The sequence below is a fragment of the Halichoeres trimaculatus genome, unplaced genomic scaffold, assembly GCF_033239565.1.
Source record: "Halichoeres trimaculatus isolate MK-OKI-2021-1 unplaced genomic scaffold, fHalTri1.1 fHalTri1_scaffold_4, whole genome shotgun sequence".
Classification (NCBI taxonomy): domain Eukaryota; kingdom Metazoa; phylum Chordata; class Actinopteri; order Labriformes; family Labridae; genus Halichoeres; species Halichoeres trimaculatus.
Genome location: NW_027437182.1, coordinates 17,653,733 through 17,678,217, shown reverse-complemented (window position 1 = coordinate 17,678,217; position 24,485 = coordinate 17,653,733). Strand labels below are relative to the sequence as shown.

General features: G+C 38.9%; 1 protein-coding gene across 3 annotated transcripts in view; it reads left to right on the top strand.

The window, feature by feature from the left end:
• The window catches only part of pex5la (peroxisomal biogenesis factor 5-like a), a 104,099-nt gene that overhangs the window by 39,513 nt on the left and 40,101 nt on the right, over nucleotides 1–24,485 (top strand). For 2 of the 3 annotated variants that reach the window (XM_074667543.1, XM_074667541.1), the window contains exons 2-4: nucleotides 7,594–7,698; nucleotides 18,650–18,761; nucleotides 23,517–23,729. In XM_074667543.1, the coding sequence (XP_074523644.1) occupies nucleotides 7,594–7,698; nucleotides 18,650–18,761; nucleotides 23,517–23,729 (430 nt within the window). The remainder of the gene's footprint in view (nucleotides 1–7,593; nucleotides 7,699–18,649; nucleotides 18,762–23,516; nucleotides 23,730–24,485) is intronic. The other variant, XM_074667544.1, reaches the window with a different exon arrangement.

The window sequence follows — 24,485 nt, the reverse complement described above, 5'->3', positions numbered from 1 at the left end:
GTATGCTAAGTTATGCGTCGTTAGATGACATTTTATGCACACACTAGAGACAATTAAAAACAGAAAACTTTGCTGCAGCCTCTGATGCCCCTAATTAGTTGTGTGGCCTGGATTGCACCTTTGTTTTAGAGGAAATAAGGTAACAAAGGAATCCAAAAGCTGATTAGAGAAGAGAAATAAATTCATCATGCTGTTTTCAGGGTTATAATTATGTTCACATTACAATAATTGCAATTAAATAAGATAATTTTGCCCCAAGCAGAGATGAACATGGCCTCACAGACAGAGACCTAAAGAAGATTTTCAGGCTTTGAGAGTTAGATCTTCCTCTTGGGTTGTATGTCTTTGGTTGGCAAAGACGCAGGGTCACTTTTGAGACCAAACCACCTGGGAAACAGAGACTAAATGACTGGCTGTTGTTTGTTTTTAAATGTAGTTGTTTCTCAGCTGCAGGCTGCAACTCTGGATATGATTTGTATCAGCATAATATCCTGTAAAAAACACAAATCTGCCCAACAACACGGGCTATTCTAGTTTAAGAAACAGTTTAATGTACAAGCAGCTGTTAGTTGTCAAGTAGTTCAAGTGAGATATCACTCTGCTTCTTAACCCTGTTTGTTACAAAAAGCAATCTCTGTGAAGTACATAAAGCCAAGAAACACTGGCAGGAAATGTCAGACTGATAAAAAACTTCCTGATAAGCCTCTTTTGTTGAAACAACAGAAATAAAACTGAAGATTTCAACGGTCTATACGTTTTAGTTTATGCCAAGTGTTTGATCTATTGGAGATTCGCTATAGCTTTAATGTCAGTAGTAGTTATGGTCCTATACACTGAGCACCAGAATAAAGTGAGTGTGTTCCTCTGTTTAGATGACGAACTTCGCAGAAACCTCTTTTTCAGACTGAATGTGTGTTTGTCAGTGATGTAAGCATTACATTTTTTGATGATACGAACATTAGGATAAATCATTTAAACAGAATTTACTTTCCCATTTTAGAGTTAAGCTTACATAAAACTGCTCTGTCTCTTTTTTGTTGAATTGTGAGGACTGTTTTAAGAACTTAAGTGTGAGTCTTTTGAGACAGAGAGAGTAAAAAAAAATAGTTTAACTTGAGCCAAATCAATAAACAGCAGTGATTGTTTTTGTGTCTGTTTTCAGGAATTAATAAGTCTCATTGAGAGTATCTGGTATGAGGCTCAGCTTGTAGTAAGATCTTCATCCTCTGAAGAGGAGCCTGTTCCCTCTGTGGAGGATCGGCTTTATCATTGTTATTAACACAAACTCCCTGAGTCCCACTCATGCTGCAGTCGACTCATTATTGTATATCAGCTTGCCAGTAGTGTGAAGCAAATTTTCCCCTCAAGTGTTTGTAGAGTAGGTGCTCATTCCTGACTGTGATTAGTTTCACACTGCAGAGTCACCCCAGCTGTTGTTCGTGACATCTCTCTGAGGCTGAGAGCACGATCAAGCAGGAGGTGAGAGGCCAGAGGTCTGCCGGGCATCTGAAGCTACAGCACACGATTACAGCCAGCTGAGGCTGCGGCATGTGGTCGACCTGTCGAGCAGATTGTGCTCCAGGCTCTGCCCAGCCCTTGTTATACTGTGGGGAGATGTTATTTCTTTATTCAAACCTGTATCTTATGGAGAAATGTGAGACAAGCTGAGTATTTAATCTAGGATTATCTTTTCAATGACACATTTATTTTTTTTACTCCTCAGACAGTCCCTAACATTTAGAGGGATAATCAGCCTACGTCATCATAAAGATGCCCACACAGCTTGATCGCAAAAGCAGCATTTAGCTCCAATCATTCAGACCGGTTAGTGTATTTTAAATAGGGATGTCCCGATATTACATTTTCACTGCCGATACGATACCGATACTGCAGCATTGAGTATTGGCCGATAACGATATTAATCCGATACAATATCAGCATTAGACATGCATACTTTTATTACTTATTTTGTAGTATGTCTGTCATGTTAGAAAAGGTTTGATTAAGTGATATTATTATTATTCAAACAAAGAACAGTAGTCAGCAACAGTAGGTATGAGGAAAAACTGACCCATTTATTATTAACCAATGGGTAACAGAAATTTTAACATTAAATATAAGAATATACCAGTAATTGAATAAAATAAAGAATAAATTAGAAGACCCAGAAAATAACCTAAATAAATCAAATAAAAACAGCAGAAGCGGAGTCTGGAATGGACTGTTTATATCAGAGATTTTAGATGCATTGCGATACGATACCGGTATTTTTTTTTTTGCTGATATCAGACCGATATCCAATACCAATATCGGACTGGGACATCTCTAATGTTAAACACTAAATTCAACCTGTTATCAGAATAAGAGTGTACCGTTGTTCTCTAGTCTGTTGTCAGAAACAATACTACACAACAGAGGCAACTTAACAGCCGCGAGTTACCAGTTAACAGGGTCACACTTAACACCGATACACCAGCGAAGTCTGGGGGTGTGTAACAAAATGTGCCGTCTTTATCCGACCTCAGTTAACCAGGTTTGTCCACAAACAACAACATTAACTGCTGATACTCAAAATACAGATTTGACTTTTCTTATTTAATGAAAAAGTTGGTTTGGGGCCGAGGTTATGACCAAACATGGAGTCAATATAGAGAGCTAGTAATGAGTGAACCTTTGTGATTAACAGAAACGGATTTCATGACCAAAGTAAAACTACGTAATATTATGAAATGATGAACCAGTTTATTATCCCTGAAATACACAACCATTAATATTCTGATTTGGTGCAGTTCTCTGGACGTAGTTTTCTGGTTCTTTTATTATGAACCAGGTCTCAGACTCAGCAGTCTGCGTGCTCTTTTGATTTGGGAGGGTTTCTGATTTATTGACACACGTTTACATCCTGGTATGTCACAGTCTGGTAAGTGTCCACGGATAATGCAGCCATGAGCATTGAGTGACGGTTGTGTGTTTAAATTCCTCTCTGGGGTACATGCTAGATTTCTCAACTAGAAATGTCTGTCCACTTTCTGATCTTTCACCTTTAACCGTCCATCAAAAATGCGTTTTTTGGTGGTTAACTCCCCCACGTTGGTTGACAAACCAATATGCTCAACAGTACTTCTGCACCCAAGTTGCGCACGAATCCACTGTTGTTGATAAACAAATTATCCCTCTATGGCTTATATCTATTTCTCTGCTTAAACTGACGTCAAGGCTACTTTATAATGCTATACTTGTGACAATGAAAGTTTTGTACCATGAAAAGGGTTAAACAGAAAGGTGGCCTTTTTTTGGAGGATGCTACTCCCTCATGAAATCCATCTTTAAAGAAAAGGATGACAATGCAGTCTACCTTGTAAAGCTGCAAAATTACACCATAAAACTTTTGTGATTTTTTTTCTGTTAAAGCTTTACAAGTGCAGCTAGGGAAAACAGGTAGAGACAACAGATATGAGTCAGCATGTATCACTATATAAGTGACCCTGTTTAAGAGGGTTTTATTGCTTCAAAGAGATAAAAAGCAGTCACTGTTTGGGGGCAAAGCATCAACATAAGCTTCATCACACATTCCTAAACCTGACAATTTTTGTTTCCTATGGCAAACTTTTACTTTAAAGAAAACTTTACAGACATTATAGAGAGGCAAGGCAGCGTCAGTATTATCTTGACGTTTCACAATTTGTGTGAAATTTTAATTAATCAAAAGTGTCAGAAGATATGATGAGTTTTAACAATTACAGTGCTTATTGTGTGAAGTTTCAGCGTTAATCAGTCAAGTGAACACAGTAATAATGAATCCAGTCCATTTGTTGTTGTTTCTTATTCACCTCTCTTACAGCCATTTTCACTTTTTCATCTCTGAAGAGTTGAGGCGATAAACTACATTTTCTTGTGTGGAGGTAATGGCACATGAAATTTGATATAGATTATTTCACCTCTGTCTTCAGAATGCATCAGAAAAAAGGGTACAATAAAGCTTTTGTGCATTCAAAATGTAATTTTACTGACCATTAGTTAGGGTTGCCTTTATCCCATTGTTTATGATGCATTACCCTTCAAAGTACAGAAGTGATTTTATGCCCCTTTCCTTCAAATTGAATTTGTAAAAGCTTTTATTCTTGAAGTAGAACGAACACAGAAATTTAACCTTCACAATTAGTACTGACACAAAAAGCTGCTGTTTATTTCTTCAATTAAACAAGATAGTTTCAAGAGCAAAACGTTTGTTCCCAAAGAAAACCATCTGTGGCTTATCCATGGTGTAATCCTTTTTCTATGGTTATTTAAACTAATTTGTGGAATGACATCTGACTGCATATTGGTTTTAAAGAACTGATGTGCAGTCAAACTGGATCTAGTGAGCTGGGAGGTTAAAACAAAGCGTCTATTGGCCGTTTTGTTTTGTTTTTGTTTTTGTTTTTTCAAACCTTGTGAAAATTCGCAATTAACAGAAAAATATTCTGTCTCATAAAACTTCACTTTTATGATAAGCATATAAAACGTTTTATTGAAACACAACCTTTAGATTCATGAAGAAAAGTTTGCAACTCTGATACAAGAATATTGCCAGTATCTGGATCTTACTTTTACATCCGCCAGAAATTATTGTGACCTTGTCTTGTATTCTTTTCAAAGTAATCTGACCTTTTATTGTGGTTATATCCACGAATGATGAAAACGGCCCTATCTCACAATGATAAAGAATCCTTTAAAAAAGTCCTGGATCCAGACGGTGATCCAGATCATCTCCAAAATTTAATCACTTCTTCTTTGTCCTATTTTAAACATTTCCTGAAAATTTAATCAAGATCTGTTGGTTACTTTTTGAGTGTTGTTGTTTACAGACAAACAGACAAACTCACCAAAAACATAACCTCCTTGGTGGAGGTAATAAAGACACAAAGCAACAGCATAAAATCACAGATAATGAGAAAGAGTCCCATGCTTAAAATTAAAGGTAAGATACAGCTCATCCTCAACAGACAGCTTTGAGCCAAACTTTTTAATTAAAACCAAATGCATTGAAATGATATGTGCTGTATATAAAATGGGGCAGTTTTGAGGCACTTTCTGAACACTTTTCAACTTCCTGGCAAAAAGAGAAGCTGAAGCCAGTCGGCAAAAGTCCAGGGCCATTCTTTGAACACTTTCTAAAACAGTCCTCTGGACAAAGAAGGCCTTCATTAGCTCCTCCAGGGATTTTTTCCTATAGTTTCTTCCTGCTGACTCTGGATCAGACTTTGAAAAAAAGCAACCGCGACAGGAAGCAGAGTGCAATAGTTGGTCAATTAGATGATCTGCTCAGTCAGGTTTCTCTCCTTATGAGTTATCTTGAAGTAAAAGTGCTGTCCTGCATAAAGACAGTTTTCAAGTAATGATGCTTTTTTCCTTAACAGATGCAGGTATAACTGACTTCTGACAACACTGTACTACTGAGTCCATCTTTCTACATTTTCCACTAAACTCATAAATCTTTTCAGTCCTAACTATAAGAATGCCTGTGCAATAAACTTTTCTACAAAATGCCTTTGTCGGTGATGAACAGAGCTAGCTGGGAGATTGTAAATACACAGAGTACCAGAGTCTTGAGATGAACAGAAACATTTATGTCCTCTGCCACCGTCAGCACCTAATAATTTGATTAAACTGTTTGCAGAATGCTGCAGTCGATCTCATCTGCTGTATGTAATTTGTTTTCTGATTTTATCGTCCAGAACAGCCTCACAGTGATTAAATCTTTTGTCACATGCTGCTGTATTAGAGAGGAAAACAATAAAATGAAAATATGTTCCAGTTGTTGCAATAAGCTCTGTGGGTACGATCAGATAATCTTTGACAAAACACTTATTAACACATATTTCTGACTTTTGCAGCCTGAATGCCACAACATAAAAACTCCTTATTCCTTATTCTAAGAAAATAATTATTTTCCTGTAAAGGTTGCTCTGTTGTTACTATCCATTTCCTCAATAGCAGTCGACTGCAGTGGGCCATCATTCCTTGAAAAATGAGAGCTACCTTGGCAAAAGTTGACACAGAACAACACAGTCAGGCCTGCCAAGACCGTTTGCCAGTGCAAACCGTCTGTACGCCTGGTGGAAGATATCTTTGCCACTCTTGGCTCAAACAGTACCTGCACATACGGCACAGCGATAACATTCAGATTTTTTCGAATGGCATCATCTGCCATTTAGTGAAAACAACCCCAACAAATGTTTGTGCTTGTGCGGAGCTTTTCTGAATCATCTTTGACCGTGTGAACGCCGTTCTGCGACTGCTATCCTCTTGGTGAAAGGTGTTGTTGATTTATACACGCAGAGAGAGACTGAGCCGGGGAGTGGGCACAGGTGGCTTTTAGGACTTTATTAAGAGCATTAAGATTTCCAAGGGAACTCTCAAGAGCTGGCACATTCACTTTGTGAAATGATCAGTGGAAAAAAAAAAAAGGCTGATTCATTTTCCAGGGAGTTGGAAAGTGGAGATAAGATCCGGCTAAAAGGCCTCTCATCTGCTTCACGCTGAGTCTGAACAGTAGTGAGTCTACAAAATATAGAAAGTGAGCAGCTGCTTTGTTGCTGGTGTTTTTTGTTCTTACACCAAAGAGGAAAGAGAAGAGCTGCTCTTTTTAGAGTGTCCTGATATAACTTTTGTTACCCTCCAACATCATTTAAAACAGAAATTGATTGACTGATGACACTAAACTGAGTGAGGGCTTGTTGGTCTGCCTCTGTCATAAAGTCAATTTGAAAAGGCCGGTGACAAAAGGCTGTCAAAATCAATTTGACCTTTTATGTTATCAATTTTTACTGTTACGCAATGTAGCCCTCATAAATATTGGACAAGCACCTCACAGTTTGAACCCCATCACAAGCTGTGAGGAGAAGATAGACAGCAGAACAGTGTGTGTGTGTGTTTGTGTGTGTGTGTGTGTGTGTGTGTGTGTGTGTGTGTAGGCCAGTAAGTTTGGAGCTGTGCTGGATCGACATCAGGCAGGACAGGGACTGTATCTCTCTTGCAATCTCATAAAAATAAACTTTTTTGTTTTGGTGGTACCGCAAACTTTCAAACTGATCAACAGGATCAGGGCACCAACATTATTTCTGACGGTTTTGGTAAGTCTAATGGGCAATGTTTCATAAAAGCTAAATTTTCTAGGCTAAAACATCAACTTTCTATACTGTTAGTGTAAACGTGTTTTAGCTTTCCAATAACCTAAATGTTTCCATTTTCAAAATTAGCTCCAATATCTACAAAATAACTCCCTGCTGAAAAACAAGAGCATTCATCTTCTTACATTTAGCGTAATCACTTGTATACACTTTACTCTGTGTGTAATGAGCTCTGTATGATATTCTGTACGAACATGCTCATCACCGTCTGCCCTCTACATTGTGCAGTAACCCTGTTTTCATTGCCATAGTCTTGTGGAAATGTCTTATAGTCAATGTTTTGTTACTGTAGACGACCCCACACAGTATTTCCATCATCACAAGGTTAAGTCTTTTCTGTAAGATGCCCCAGGACGGGGGCAAAAAGCACTGAGTTGTCCAACTTTCCTGACACAAGTCATTGTTGATCTCACTGTTGTAGGGGAAAGACTCTAGGGCTGCAGATAAGACTGTTGCCATGGTCCTGAAGGAGATACCCAGTAAGGCGTCATCAGAAGGGAAGCCCCTCCTCACAGTGACTACCAAGGTGGGCAGAACCATTTCAGAAACTCCCCCCGCCCTCCCCTCCACCGCCTCTAAGCGGATATCCTCCTGTGTTGGTCATACTTAACATCAGCAAAGCTTTGAGTGTCCTTTAACTGACCTCTGCTGTCTACTAACTCATTACTTTAACTGTTGTATCTAACAATGGCGCTACAAATATTCTTTTTCCAGCTGCTCTATGGGGTATAAAACCCTCGACTACATTTACACAGACACTGAATGTGATTTAATGAGCCATAGAGGCTGTTTTAATTTGCTGCAATTACATACATAACTTTTTATCTTTTTAAATTAGCCTCTGACAGATTCACAGTGCTCCCACGCTTAACTTTTATTGTGCACATTTATGCAGGGGGGAGGGGATTAACCAGAGGGCCACAAATTTCCTCTAACCTTCCTAACCAGGTCCCCATGAACTTTTTTACACCTCATAAGCAGCTAATCCTCTGCACAGCCTATGAATGCATTTTCCAAATGCACACAGCATGGCATTGAGCTGTTGATTGAGCTCTCTGTGTACAAAAACTACTGCAGCAAATGAGTGTTTACCTGCTGCTGAGCTTTTCACTTCTCTTTTGCTTTTTAACTATTGTTGTGTTGTAGGACAGAGTTGCTGCTCCACATGCCACTATCAGTTTTATTGCTCTGTGCTTGATTGCTTTCGTACAGTGTGTTAGTATGTGTGGGGTGTGTATCCTCTTGTAAACCTGTGTTTTAATAACCTGTAGCATGCTTCACATTTTGTTTGACTTTCTAATAGAATGTCTGGTTTAATAAGCTGTCATATGGCCAAAATAATGCTGCCACTCAAGCAGAAGGATTTAATTAAGCTTCAGCATTTCTGCTGACGGACGGTTGCTGCAGTTTGCCCCGACAACACAAGATGTATTAAAGTTTATTTTCATATCTATACAGTTATGATTCTTCAGATGTTAAATCAGTGGATGTGAGGCAAGAAAAAGTAAGTGACATAAACATACAGCTGGAAGGAGTTTTAAACCTGTGGTATAGATGTACTGTATAACAGAAGAACAGCTGTTAGACACAATCAGTCATTTTCTCTTGACATGCTGCTCTGTCACAGGAATCAATATGGAGACCACAGGTAGATTATTAATGTAAGAAACATTTCCCAACCACAAAATTACTATCACTGTACAGATCATAGTGACAGGAGACGAAAACTCATGTCAGCGTGTACTCAAGCCACACTGTCTTATTGTTATAGTACAATAGCCAAAAGTCATGCAGAAATAATAATACATGTACTTTTTGCATGGAGTTATGAATCAAATTGAATTACATTATTTAGATTATAGATTTTATACCGACCCTTGCATCAAATGCTGTTGTTTTTAACATTTTAATATAAAAGACAACATCTGTAATATCAAATGGCATGAGGGGCCCTTATGCTTAGCATATTTGAAATTACTGTAACCTCAAAATGTAATCTTTTGGTTACAAGGTTAAAGGTTCAAGGTTACGCTTTCATGACAGCTACACATTTTGTCCACTTACATAAAAGTCATGTGATCTGCATTTCAGTTCCAGTAGGATGGATATCAAGACACCCCCCCACACACACACACACAAAAAATAAATAAACAAATAAAAATAAATAAATGAATAAATAAACAAAAATATAAATAAATAAAATAAAAAATAAAAATTAAAAATTAAAATGAATAAATAAATAAATAAATAAATACAAAATTAAAATAAAATAAAAATAAAAATGAATAAATAAATAAAAACCCCTATTATGGTGTAATCTCTTGTTTTGCATTTGTTGACAATTTAAGGGTTGCAGGCAGAGTTTAACACCAAAGCAGCAATATAGAAAGCCTTAAATCATACAAACTGTGTGCTTTGTGGCTATAAAAGTGAGATTAAAATAAAATTGAAAATAAAAAAAATCTACTGATGAACTGTTTTTGTATTCATCCTAGAAAGACACATTAAGCATGCCTGTTGCATGCTCAACACGGGCGCTTACAGTTGTGAGTACACACACCAAAGAGAGCAAGCAACACTGCTATTCTTAAAGCAGCTGCTATATATAGCAGATTTTAAAAAGAGGGGGTAGAGCCTCACAAATAAAACAGTTTAGATTTTGTTTATCTTATGTAAAGAAATTCATGCTGATCCCAACAGATTTTCAAGTTCACCAGTCACTGCTTTCTAAATGCAATGAACATCACTTTCCTTGAAGCTTTTTTAAAGGAGAACAGACAGAAAATAAAACAACTGAAGAGCCAAGCTCACCATTGTATCCACACAGTCAGAATCAGCACATGACTGCTGTGCTCTCCGATGTCTAAGGCTGCAGCCTGAGAGGCATCACGTCCCAGCTTCATGACACAGCAAGTGACAGAGGCTAACTGACAGGCTGTGTCCCTCACGCCTCATGTCGAGTCAAGCCAAGCCTGTTTGTAAAGCTAAATATCACATATGATGTCTCAATGGGCTTCAGAGTCAGGGGTCTTAGCCCTCAGATTACATAAGGGAGGGAAACAATAAAAACAGAGACATTATGAAACAAGGCATCACAGTCACCAGGGGCAGGAGGGAAATGCATTTGTGAGGTCTCAGGAGCAAACTGGGAGTTCAACTCAGTTGTGCTGCTCAGTGTGAGATCACATTATCACCAAAATAACTGCTTAATCAAAAGTTCAAATAAAAGGAATTGAATGCTTAAACCTACTTAATGACTGAAGATTAGGCCAGTGATAAATTATGTGTGGCTGCTATTGTCCTCAAATCTTATGAACTAAATACAGCTGGAAAAAAAAGAGATTATTCCAGGACTTCATGTGCATGCACAGCAGAAAAAAAGTGTTGTGAATGTTTCTGGAACTACAGCTTTAATTAAAATATACTTTAAGTCCTCCATGAGACCCACGTTTTTCAACATCATAACAATAAATATCTCCAACAGTTTTCAGGTACCAAAAAAATAAATGTAAATCGGCAGCAAAGAACAGTCCCAAACGTTTTTTTTTTATTTATGTGAGTGAAGTTTGTGAGAATCAATGGTGCCCGGATTCACAAAGTTAAAACTAAAGAAATGATGATGTCAATAACTCAATAAAATTATTAACATGTGATGAAGGCTGTACCAAAGGGACCTATTTTCAAGTTATTTTACTGCAATTTAAACTAACAAATCAGTGTTTAAGGGGCTGTGAGCAGTTTGAAAGTGATCTTGAAAAGGGCTCCCTCTTAGATACATGCTTGATCGTAATCCACACTTTAAAATGAGATTATCAACACCAATACTGCTGGTTACATATTATTTTAAATTGCTACTCCTTAGCTCCCTAGCACGTCTAGGTCTCTATGACAACACTGCGCCAGCTGACTAAGAGTAGTTATGAGAAGAGATCAGACACAGAGATCTATGTTTTTTTTTCTGCATAATTATTTCTATGGCTAGTTTTTTAGCGATAGTGGACACAGGAGCCTAACTGTCAGATAAAAAAGGACAGAAGGGCAGAAGAAAGCTAAACAGAACAGTGATGCTGTATTACTCTATAACACTGGGGCTAAACTGTTAGTGATAATGTTCATTCCAGCCCACAGTCAGCAGTTATTCTGCAGTGGTCTGTTCAAACTTGAGACTCTAGCAATAAAATGAAGAGTGAGGTTATGTTAGCTTTGCTTAATAGATGACTGGCAGGACATAGCTAACCAGGATTCACTAACATCACACATTACAGACTTGTCTTTGACTGCTGGTCTGCCAGCTGCACTAAATATAAACGGCTGCTAAACTACTTACAAAATGTGTGTGTTTACTTGTTGTCACGTTAGCCTACAGATATATTGGAGCACCGGGCTGTTGATGTTGCTAATAGCCGGCTGCTACAAAGTTTGCTCAATGTCACATTTCAAATTGTAGCGCTACATAACAATACTGATAATCCCTCACTTCGGCATATTGAGTCCAGTAAAAAGTTGTCTTGAACAAAGAAAATGTGTTTTTCTCCATTTAATTCTAAAACAGACAGTGGTGAGGGAGTGCAATTTAAACAGATCATCCTCATAGCATCTTTCAGTGACAAAAGTCGGGAGAGACTTTATTAAACACAGCTAAACAAAGAATCTGTTTAATTTGTACCATCAGCTGAGTTAAGTATCTTAGGTCATTTTTTTCATTTTGTCTATTTGTGTATAGGCCAGTAAGTGTATTTACACAGCAGGGGGTTGCCTGTCATCAGTACCACAGTTCTGGGGGTCTCAGGCTTTATGAGACACATGTACCCAGAGGGCAGAAAAACTGGAAGTAAAAATTAAAAGAAGTAAAGTTGAAAGTATTTTTTTCTCAAGGACAAATCATGCAAAGTCATTGTTGATGAGTCATAAATACCCAGCTAGGTGAGCTCCAGCCTGAAGGCCCGTGGGAGTACATGGAACAATTCATTGCCACCCACAACAACAGCTTTAGCAGCAGTGTAATGAGTAAACAACATCCAGCATTAGACAAGACTCAGTGATATTAGAGTCAAGAAAGCTGGATTCATTATGATAAAATATAGAGAGTGAAGGATTATGTCTGTAATGATTTCCAGGGTAACCATTCTTGACAGAGCCTCCAGGTTTTATCCAAGAAGAGTTTTCAGCCCACTTTTCCCTTAATGTGGTGTTTTCCTTACTCTCCACCTTCCCATGTCCTCACCTCAACCTCCCCGCCTTCAAAGCTCTGACATGCTTAACTGCTACACGGTTCCCTGAACGGAAACATCTGAGACATCTCTGAGTCGAGCCCAAGTGGCACAATTAGCTGAAGTTTTCCATTACATAATTTCTATACTTCTTCTTAAAGCACTTTGTAAACAAAATGCTTTGCAAAGATGAGGAGCAAAAAGGTGTAACAGGAAGGGAGCAATGGAGGAAAAGAAGCAGGGAAAAAGATGTACTTCTTGTAGTGAGAATAATGAGTGAGCCGCTCAGGAGGAAAGCGATAATTGGTGCTTGCATGCTACCTGCTACCAAAGTGCCTCCCCAGATGAATGCAGGAGATCCTCTGTCCCCATTTTCAGGATGATTAGAAGTGGAAAAAATGTAGCTGAGTCATTTTTTTTTCTAAAACCATTATTTAAAATTGAACCCATTGGCAAACAGGGGAAGCACCACGAAAAACCATACTGTGTGAAGTGTCTTTCATTAGGACAGCAGGTTGTGATGTATAGTCACATCCTTGGTCTCTGAATTTATGATCTATTTCATTATTGCTTTTGTGTGCAAAACTCTCAGTGAAGTATGGTTTTTACAGAATAGACTGAAAAAGAGAAGGCCAGTTTTGTAACTTTTAAAAATAGAAAATCTATCACTCAGGAAATGTTTTTCTCCAGCTCTGAGTCTAAACAAGGGAAGTGTTATTGATCTGTGTAAATGCAATTCTGCTAGGCTTCATGGTAATACAGCCATGCTAATGCTTGACATGTATTACATCAGATATCAAAGTTTGTATTTAGGGTTCAGCATGTGCAAGCCTTTTTAAAACCTTTTTTTAAAAAGTAGTGCTAAAAAAACTGACACCAAAGCTATTATTAGGGAATTAGGAGAGTTTTTTTTTTTTTTTTAAACACAAACCCAATGTTGGTATTTAGGGGATCTTTAGAGTTTCATTGTAAACCATCCTGTAGTTAAAGTGATACTCCGGGATGGAACAAGTTGGGTCCTATCACAAGGTTTAGGGCAGAAATTACCCCTACAGCAGTGTTTCTGTGCAGCAGAAGCCCAGGGCGCACGCACCAAACACCCCCTCCCTGCTCCTCTGCAGGTTTCCTCTGCACTCAGACGGGGCCAATTTTCACTTGACCAAAAACACAAATAAACAGACTCCCACCGAAAAACTCTGATATCGGTCTGCATTCACGCTTTATTTAGAGAATTTTCAGCATGTTACTTTCTCACAAAAACACCGCTAAATAAGGCTCTAGTTCTCATCGTGTCTCTTTGTCCTGGCAGACTACCTGCGTTTGTTTATATTTGGCACGCCGCACGCGCGGACTGATACACTAAGCGGCGAGCGCCTCGTTGCCAGCTGTGGCTCTGCAGCGGAGGTAGCGCCGTTTTACGACACGATTTGAACTAGAGCCTTATTTAGCGGTGTTTTTGTGTGAAAGTAACGCGCTGAAAATTCTCTAAATAAAGTGTGAATGCAGACCGATATCAGATTTTTTTCGGTGGGAGTCTGTTCATTTGTGTTTTTCGTCAAGTAAAATATGGCCCAGGAAACCGGCCGAGGAGCAGGGAGGGGTTGTTTGGTGCGAGCGCCCTGGGCTTCTGCTGCACAAAAACACTGCTGTGGGGGTAATTTCTGCCCTAAACCTTGTGATAGGACCCAACTTGTTCCATCCCAGAGAATCACTTTAAGGCATTTTATTCATAACCAAAGTGTTGAACAATTCAACTGAAGCCCGAACCAACCTCCCTCCTCCAGAATTTCCTGGGATTCATCACACAATCCCATGAAGAATTTGTTTATTTGGGAATACCCATTGTTACAGAGATCCTATTTTGATAATCCTAATAAAGAGGATTAAGAGCCAGGCTGGTTGCCTTTATTCACAAATAATGGTTGTGTTTCACAACTTAACAATAGGGAATATTCCCTGAGAGTATGCTAACACTGCCAACTTTCAGCCCTAAATACAAGTTACAGGGCTCAAAGCCAAGATTCTGTTAACATCTGTCATCACTCTTTAAAAACCTCAATACTACGCCGTGAATCAAACCTGTGACTTGACGTTGGATTTCTGCAGATGTCCTGCGTGCAGCTTCTTTGACCGTTCTGACCTTCAGTCAATCAGCAACAACATAAAAATCACACACTCTGTAGGGACAGCTATAGTCTGCATCCAAAAGATGTTTCACTGCATGAAAAAGCAGAGAAATCCAAGGTCGTGTATTGTGAGGGGAGTTCTTACTCTGGCTACAGGGGATACTTTAGAGCACCTCTGCTTAATGCACACAGTAACTCTCCAATGTCCTCCAATAGATGCTTTGCAAGTCACAAAAGCTGTTATTCCCCGACAGATGTTTCTCTGGTTCACACACGTTCAGCCACAGCCAAAATGTGCATTTATGAATTTTATTTACATTATAAAAAGCTTTGCTCTGCGGTTCTGGGGGCCCGTGTCTCCAGAGTTTCTGAGGAGTGTGCTACATTCATACAGCTGAGCTAGCATCTGTGCTGAATGGATCAGACAGCTAAGAAGCTATGACAGGAAACCTCTGCAAAACAAAGAAGGATGAGAACTCCCAATCATAAGGGTGTAATCTTATGCTACAGAAACTGTAAGAACAGAGGACAAGGATAGAGATTTACCACACTTTATAGGAATAAAGCACAAATTCCTGACACCTCTTCAATGCTTATTAAAATTAATCCTGAACAAGAGTAACAGCTTTTTTTTGTTGCTTGTGGCCTGTATTTACTTTAAATGCATGACCTATGAGACGGGGCATCAAATAAAATGATGTCATTAGCTGCCTTCACACTTAGTTGTGCTTTTTAGGTGGTGACTGTAAGGTTTGCTCGACTCACAGCAGAGGTAAGAGGGAAAGAGGAATATTTGAATGGAAACATGTCAGTGACAATATAATACTCTCAAACCTGCTTGGATGGTTTGTACTCTCCAAGGGATCAAGGGGTCTAATTTCCTTGTCATTTCAAAGGAAATTTAAAGTCCAACTAACTGGTCTTAGGTGAAAGATAAGCAAAAGTGAAAATAAATTAATTATTAAATAGATCAGCTCAAAACAAAAATGCTGCTTTTTTTCCACATCAAAACACCTTCTGACACCTGAAATGAGTCAATGGTTGCTTGGGCTACACTTCAACTCGATTACACTTCCCCTGAATAAGCAGAGTGTAAATAACTGAATAAATATGGCCTTAAAAAACAAGTCTGCCCCCTGTGTGATTTGTAGCGTTCATCCAAAACTGGAGAATATGCATGAATGCCTGGGCAGGCAGCAGCAGAGGATGAAATCGGGTTACTTCACACTGTGAGACTTCATATGAACCGAAGGCTTTATTCTAACACCAGAGCAGCGCAAACTCCAATTACCTGTGCTGGATCAGCTTTCTTTCAGCTCAACAGAAACTCTCACAGCAAAATAATGACCTTATATCCTGGAGAAAATGTACATGCTTTTTCAAAGTTTTTCTGTATATGGAAAAAGTTTGAGCTTCTTTTATACACATAACTAATTGTCCAAAAACCAATACACCCCATAATATAGTTTTATTTTCTACTTTATTTTACCACCTCAAATGAGCTATGTCTGTTTTTTGCTATGTGGCAAAGTTATTTGGCTGAACCTCATTGGGAGTGTGAAAGTGTGAAAAAAGAATGATTATTCTCAGTCACCTTAAAAACACCTCCAACACTTTCATTAGACTTGACATTTAACATTCAGTATTAAGGGTGACATTTCATCAAATTCACCTCTTCTGTCATGATTTGTTCAAATTGAACCTAAAACATGTTTTAGAAGATGGCTACAGAAAATAACCATCTCTTGTATTTTGGATCTTGAGCACAAACCTAATTCTACAGAAAGATCTCATAAACTGTCTGCTATGTAGTTGATAGTGCTTAACTAATGAAAACATTCGAACGTTTTGTGATATTTTTTGTTTCATAACATTTTCCCAGTGTCCTATAAACCAGTGAGAAGTTTCACCATTTGGGACAACTATGCGACTCCATAATTTCTTTGTTTGTTTGTTTTGGGGGGGTGTAAATATAACCTGACACGCCAGAAGAACAGTTTCATATATCCGCCACGGAAATATTTCACTAGTCCATCTGGGTAGCAGCTCTTCTGATTTGTTTTCAGAGGCGGGACTTTAAAAAAAATCCGCAGCTGGTGATTGGACGACCGTTCTGATTAACACACTCACCACAGACCAATCCACATCAAGCCACGGTATGACGTAGCTTAAGTGAGCCAATGCTTCTAAGAAACAATAGATGAACAACTACTGAATCACGAGAAACAGCTGTGAAAAAGGCGTTAGACGACAGCTTCCGTTTTTATCAATGTAGCTTAAGAATCAAAGGAACGCTGACAAGTACGAAAGTCTGCTAACGTCACGTCTGCTCCCACAGCTCCCGCCTCTCTTCCCTGATTGGGCTGGTTAGAATTTAGCAGAGTGAAATCGTTGGTCATTGGAGCCTGGCAAGATGGACCTGCAGGAGTTCAGAAACTGAATCAGGCAGGTCCATCTGCTCTGCAAGGTTAGTGTATATATGCTGTAGAGGTTGAGTTGCAAGTTTATGGTCCCATGTTCCGCATATTTCAGTATCTCTTACATTCATTATGGTTCCTTAATGAACCCTTTTGACATTTTAGAGACTGCCCCCACTAGAGAGTACAGCCAGCGGTCACACTACCCCAATATGAACCTGACTTTAGCGGGTATCACACACGCGCATGGCCCGCCTACGTCATCGTGAAGCATCTCTTTATGTGAAGCGCACCTCATCTTAGTCAAAACAATGAGATACAGAGAGCACTGCTACAACTTTTAGGGGCTTTTTGACTTACGTTAAGTCATTTGGCCCGACACAGCCCTCTGACACCCCAGCTTTATTGAAATGATTGTCAAGAGATGCGCTCGCGGCAATCACACGTCATAGATCGCACGGTTGTCCGTGTACTTACGCTCATGCATGAAGTAAACCGTGCAGAAGCCCACCTCTCCAAAGCGTGCCAAAGCAGAGAAGTGAATCGTGCTCAAGCACGGCACTGTTTGCCAGTGTGATTGCGTCCTCAGACGAGTTTTTCCTGTTTCATTTCATAAAATAAAGATTTTTTTCTGTTTTTTTTTGTCCAACTTTTGCCATAAAAAGGGGAAATCTAAATAATCAATTAAGAATTTGATGACGTATGTTTCTGATAGCATATAAATATTAAATGTTTCTACAATGGAAGAGGAATTATTTATGCAATAAGTCATTTCATCATGTATGCGTGTGTTTTTATCATAACACTTGCACACTGGATCCAGAGAAAAGACAGAAAAAAAAAAGAAGTATGGGACACCCATTTAAAGCGTAAAGCCAATAACATGGGTAAACGATGCCTCATAACAGGGCTCTACGGATAAATTATAAATTTAGAGCCAACAGGCTATGAACATGCTATGAAAATCTATTCACTGTTTGTTTTGTGACATCCATTTTTGCTTGGCAATTAATCTTTTAGCGCCTTCATTAAAATTCTGCTGGCGAGCTTGGCCTGCAGGGCAACAATAGCAAATGTCATGTTTGCCCGCTGCCAGTTTTTTTATACACTCTGCACAGGCTGACATTAGTGGCAGTGTCTCACCCTAACTATGGGCCAAAACTGGTTTTCACCTCCAAATTAAGAATCACTGGTTGGCAAATTGCAACCAACTGCACCTGGAGTATCGAGGCTTCAGGGTGCTGATCATAAATTGGATGTAACCTATTCTGCAGCTGCACTGGCAAGCCCACAAATTGGTGTATCACAGGCGAGGTGATTAGCATTTTCATGATTTGGAAGGTGAGATAAGCAATAATGGTTGAGCAATTATAGTCCGGGTGACATCCTGTGTGTTTTTAGCCCAGCTGGTTTTCTCAATGGAGACTTATTCAGTGACATCACATGCATTGTATATTAGCATGGTCATCCTACTATGATAGACTGATTCATTACAGGAGTACCAGGAGAATCATAATAAGGAAGTACCATTGTAACAAGCAGCACAAAGCAATGGAAAATATTATTTTAACTGTGTCATATTAAAAAGTGAAATAATGAATATGTCAGTAGATACAATGGTGTCCAAGGGGGTGAGAATAACTACATGAGAGACTCTGGAGGCATTATGAACAGAGTTTAATGCTTCACAAATCTGAGTTTTTTTTTCCTATATGTTTTTACAGCTGGTGAGTGAGCAACAAGAAAGCCGCCCTCTCCTAAGCCCCTCCATCGACGATTTCCTCTGTGAGACCAAGTGTGATGGGCTTTCTCGCCCAGTGACTTCCAACACAGCTGGTACAGTACAAACACTTTTCAGTTTGGAATTAAAGTCTGTTTAAACACTGACATGCAAACATACATACAACGCAATACCCAGTTCCAGTACCCGTCTATTAGCTAAAGATCATCCTTCACTACAATATTAGTAGACGATTGTGGAACAAAAATGCTCAATGACTGTGCATCATAATGAGTCATACTAAAATTTCATTAGCCAAAGGCATCCTCTAACCATCTTCCCTGTTTAACACACATCACCAGTGCACAATCCACTCATGATTGCAGAGGCTTTGTTTGTTTTTAGGAGTTCTAATTGGCTCAGAGACATTTAATTTGGATAAATCAAAATTTTGTTCTCATTTTTTCTATTTTAGATGGGTCTTTAATCAAGATTGGATGGGTCTTGAGTTATGTTGTTGTATTACAGCTCTTAGAACTGGTTGAAGCAGAAAATCAGCTGATTTTATTGTTGCATAGCCAGGTGCTTTTAAACCACATCAAAATAAAAAAAAATAGATTGTAAAAATTGAAATTGACACAGTAGAAATTTGGCATTTGTGTTAGTTGTCTTTTTTTCCACAGAATTCAGTGAATTTGCAACTGAAAAGCAGAAATATGACAACAAAACTTTGCTGACGTCGTGTTACGTTTCTAAAGCTCAACCTATTTTTGCACCAATCTTTTAGTCTCAGTCAAACATTTCTTGGGATGTTATCCTGGTTTTTGGCCATTTTGTGCCACAGTGTCAAATATAGACATAAATAGTGTAATGTATGCACACTGAGCTGACCACAAGTGTTTGTAATATCGTGATAAACAAGTTGATAGCTGATGAAAGCTCAATAATGCACAGATCTAAAGGTAAAACTTAAAACCTAAGTCAAAGTTTATCCCCCTGAAATGAACCTAAATGGAAAAACAGTTTTGTTTGTTATACATAGAGATCCAAATGCATCAGTTTTATTATCCTTTTCAATTACAGTTTCACCCACCATTATTCAAATTAGTGGACAAAAAAAGTGAATCAGGTTTTCACTCAGAAACAGGTAAAATCTTGACATTAGCAAAGTTTATATTACGTTTAATGTCAATGTGTCTCCCAATGCTCCAGTGACAGAGTCACTTAAAAATGATCCGTACTGCTCATCAAACTCTGGTGTGACATGAACTAAAGCTGAACCAGGTCACTGCAGATGCTGTAAAATGAAATGTCCTGACTTGAACAGATACCAGGTGCCATCCTAGTTTGTACATGAAAAGGGGTCTGATCGCTGAGCTGTGACATCTTTTGAACAACTGTTTGTTGTAACAGATTGCACAGCTGACGTGTGTCATCTCCATGTCCGCCGGTGGCTGTGCTGATTCAGGCAGAGTGCGAGGGAATGTCTCGGAAAACTTTCAACCTTCTATCATCATTGTGCCTTCTGCTCTCTCCACTGACAGTGACACAGACACACTGATAATTAATGGGGATTCTCAAAATTCATGAAGTAGTCAAATCAAGGGTAAAGTATTTTATTGTTCAGTAAGGTTTAGTAAAGAAAGTTAAGGAGATTTCAGGTGAATCTGTTTCTACTCTGTGATGGACCAGCAGAAAGAAACCAACAAAGAGCAGGAATAGGTGACCAAAGAAAATCAATAATGAATGATAATTACTGGCTTAAGTATGCTAATCCAGATGAAATCTGCATCATGATGTCTTGAGTGTTACAGTGTGACTTTTGACTTAATGAATAATCTTTCTCATTTATGAAATTATTTTAAAAAAAACTCATAAATTTTAGAATTTAAGATTTTTTATGAAAGAAAACAAGAAAAATTCAAAAACTATAGATTAACCCAATCCTCTGACCTAAACTGTGTGGTTGCTCCTCCTCCCACTTACTCTTTAGTCATTAAAGGCTGATCACAACCTCTCATTGAATAAATCCTTCCCATTACTCCCTACATTCAAAAATCTCTGGTCAGCACTTTGCTTCGACATGCAGGCTCAAGACCGTGGGAATCTCAGGAAGACACAACATGGAGCTGCACTGCAAATCAGCTGCAATTCAGTGATCAGCCTTTTTTTCACATAAAACTTGAAATCTCAAATTTGTCTCACTTGAAAATGCCCACGTGTCACTGATCCTTACTTGAAGTGCAATTGTCGCAAGCAGTAACAAGCAGTTTTCCATCCCACCTTTCTATCCAGGTTTCAGATTTGGCTTCGAAGACAGCTATCATACATGCGAACATGATACTCCCTTTATCTCCTTTTCAATGTCTCTAAATACTTAAGATGAAAGTTTTACCCTTAAAAATCTGATGATCTACAAAAAAAAGTTAGCGCACTTGGCTAATTTGTTTCACATCAGCTGTGCTAAGGCAAGAGCCAAGACAACCAAGTAGAAAATCATTGGTGAATAAAAGTGCCTTTGTTCGGTTTAAGGATCTAACCCCTGCATCCACTGTACCGTCAAAAAGTAGTTTCAGACAAACCTGAGCTAGCAATGTAGCTGCAAAACTAAACCAGTTAGCTAAGAGTAAGCAAGTTTGTTTGGGAAACAAATGACACAACATCTTGTTATTCGAGGTTGTGATTTGAAACGAGCAGCTGTTTATTTGCTTGTTTGTTTTTGCATACTTTTAAAATCTACTTCACTTTTCTTTACAGTTTTTTGATTTTGTTCAGTCAAAAGCGTTGTACAGCACTGAGCAGTTAGGGGTTCAGTGCCTCGCTCAAAGGCACCTCAATAGTGCTCAGGAAATTCTGCTAACAGCCCTCTAGTTGTCCGCCCAATTCTCAATCTTGGTCTATGCCAGGACTTGAAGTAGGGGCCCTTTGGTTACCAAGCCAAGTCGATTGACGGGGCCACTGCCACTTTATTTCACGAAGTTACCAACTTTGGCTTTAAACAGTTTCTCCAGTATCTCTTGCTGAATTAGACAGTACAGAGTTACAGGACGTGACTTAACAGTGATAAAACACAGCTGGACACTTGTGAACAAACATGTGCAAGACCCTTGTACAAAATCAGTCATCAAGAGCTGCACTAATGCTAATTGTTTTGGCTCTTCTGTGCTTCGTCTTCAAGAGTTCTACCAAGGCCAGGGGCCCTTTTTGTATCGTGCTGGGAATTACAAAGACCTGAATGACTGAAAACCTTCACAGATATCCATTTAACATGAAGTTTGCTTTGTGTTTTGGTTAGCGCGTTTTACTTTGTTTAAATGGGGCTCATAGAGTTTAAAGGTATCTAAATCATGTGGCAATCTTTCTTGTCTATAAAACTATCTTCTCAGTTTCATCATTTGAAGTAAACCCCAGGGTGCCAAGACATTTTTGTCATCATTGCCTTTCTTGAAAAGCTTTGAGTTTCTTTTTGATGATAAAAACTCTTCAGGCAACCTTCCCCACAAGTGTGTCTCTGCTGATTTGTACTTGTCATCTAAAGAGTACAAGACATGGAAGACAAGCATATGCTCTAATTACGCAGAGATTTCAGTCAACAATTGCTCTCGGTTGGTTGTCATGAAACAGCAGTATGCCAATTATACAGCTGTGTGTATGCAGTTTGGAGTTCACACAAAAAGGCAACACCAGTCCCTGGAAGATGAGGAAGAAAGGCTCTGATTGTAAGAGGAAGCTAACAGTATGAAAGACTCTTACAAAGAAGTTGTTCTAACCACCAGTTTTGTTTAATGTCAATTTACTGTATTGACGAATCCAGGCGGAAAATGCAAGATGTAATATTTATTTGTCTAAAACTATGACTTATCATGGACAAAACTGTTACAGTGTAAGTTAGTTTTGGTTTGATTAACCTTAAATAAATGTAGCAGACACAAAACCCTTCTCTGAAAGAATGAACAGCCATTACTCACATCAAACACCCCCTTCTTAGTTTTAATGAAACCTGGCAATCAGCACAGACTTGAAAGCCTGTTGTGAAGCCAGACGACAGCTCAGACAAAAGTTAAGCCCCTAGACAAAAAAGCTCAGTCCTTTACCGCTCTGCCAACCTGAGATTGAATTACTTAATTGACCAAACTTGATCTCCTCAAGGGGCTCCTTATCCAACCATGCAGCGGCACATACTGTAGTATATTTAGACTCTTTGAAAAGAGCAGCAGCACATTTTTACACGTCCAACCAGGAGCGATATCGTGACATCTTAAGTACCTTTGACAGCTCTCTCACTGAGTCAGAAAAGGTGGAGATGAAGACCAAAGCTTCATGCAGAGCAAAGAGAGAAACCTGCTGTTCTCTTGTTTTACACAGAGATAAAAAAAAACAGTTTCTGGGACAGTGAATGTGCTTGGGGTGACAAGCACAAAACTAAAGCTATGGACACAACCAGGATGACTACCACCATGTCAAATCTTAAACCTTTACAGTTTCTAGCATAAGAGAAAACAACATTTGTAGTACTTTGCTCACATATATAAATAACATATGTTGTGAAAAAATCACGTTACAATAAGTTGAACTTTGTTGCCAGAGTTTGAGTAAAAATTATGTTTGAGTGTGGTTAAAAGAAGCACAACATTGCTTCAGTGCTGGTAGGTTACTTCTTATTTCACTGTTTTAGTTTGACCATATTCTCCACCTTATTTCAGTGTTTTCTCACAGATTTAAAAGCAAAAAGCTAAATTACGGAGCCAAACTCACCTTGGCTGAGTTAGCGCCTGGGCAGCTCGCCCAAGTAAAGTCAATGTGTGAGAAACACTCTTATGCAATCCCTCTTTCAAAAGAGGGTGACTAAAACACTGCCATGTCCCTCACAGTTCTCTCTTCAACACTGGACCTACTGGATCTCAGTGAACCTGGCGACAAAAAGACCAGCAAACGCAGGGAGAGCCCGCTGTCATCCCGCGGCAACAGCCTGAAGAAGAACAACGCCCACAGAAAGAAGACGGATGAGACCGAGCTGATCCAGGTGGAGGTTGAACAGACGGGACCAAGCATGAGAACGCCTGAGAGGGCATCCATAGATTCAGGTAGAGACAGATTAGACTGAAAAAACTGTCCCATACACCAGTCTTCCTGTTCTGCTTTTGCTTAGTACCCCTTAGTTTCTTCAAACAACTCACGACCTCCTGCCACTGTGAAACTGACCTCAAATATTTTATAAGGGTGCAAAGAAAGAGCACACCATTTACTGTGATGACAGGGATCACCTTAAAGGTACAGTGTCTATAAAGAGAACCTTTGGTGATATATAGCAGTCAGAGTCTGGACAGATATGCTTCCTTGCTCCTCTATCCCCTTGGTGTCATGACAGTCACCTATGAGGACAGGAAACCCATATGATGCATGGCGAGTACATTACTCCTTTTGTCAACTTTTAGATTACAACGGCCAGAACTCTCTTCTTCCAAGCTGTGCATTTTAGTCAGCCACTAAATACAAAAGGGTCCATCCATATGAAAGGGTGTCTCATAATAGAGACGTAAAAGTCTCACTCTAAATTAACACAAACAAAATGATTTTTATAGTCAGATGAATATAAACTTACCCTTATGTTGATGATGGCCAGATGTTTCCATATACGACACTACACCTTTAAAGGTCATTTAAAGGGGAAGAGCTCCTTGTGTTTGGAAGTTAAAAAGGTTAAAATCTTCATTAAGTAACTAATTACGCAGATTAGGTCAAACAACAGTTAGGTGAACAATTTATGACAGTAAGATTGATCTTTAACCCAACATCAAATTTCAGTCTTTGTTGATTTTGGTGACTCCTGTAGATAAACT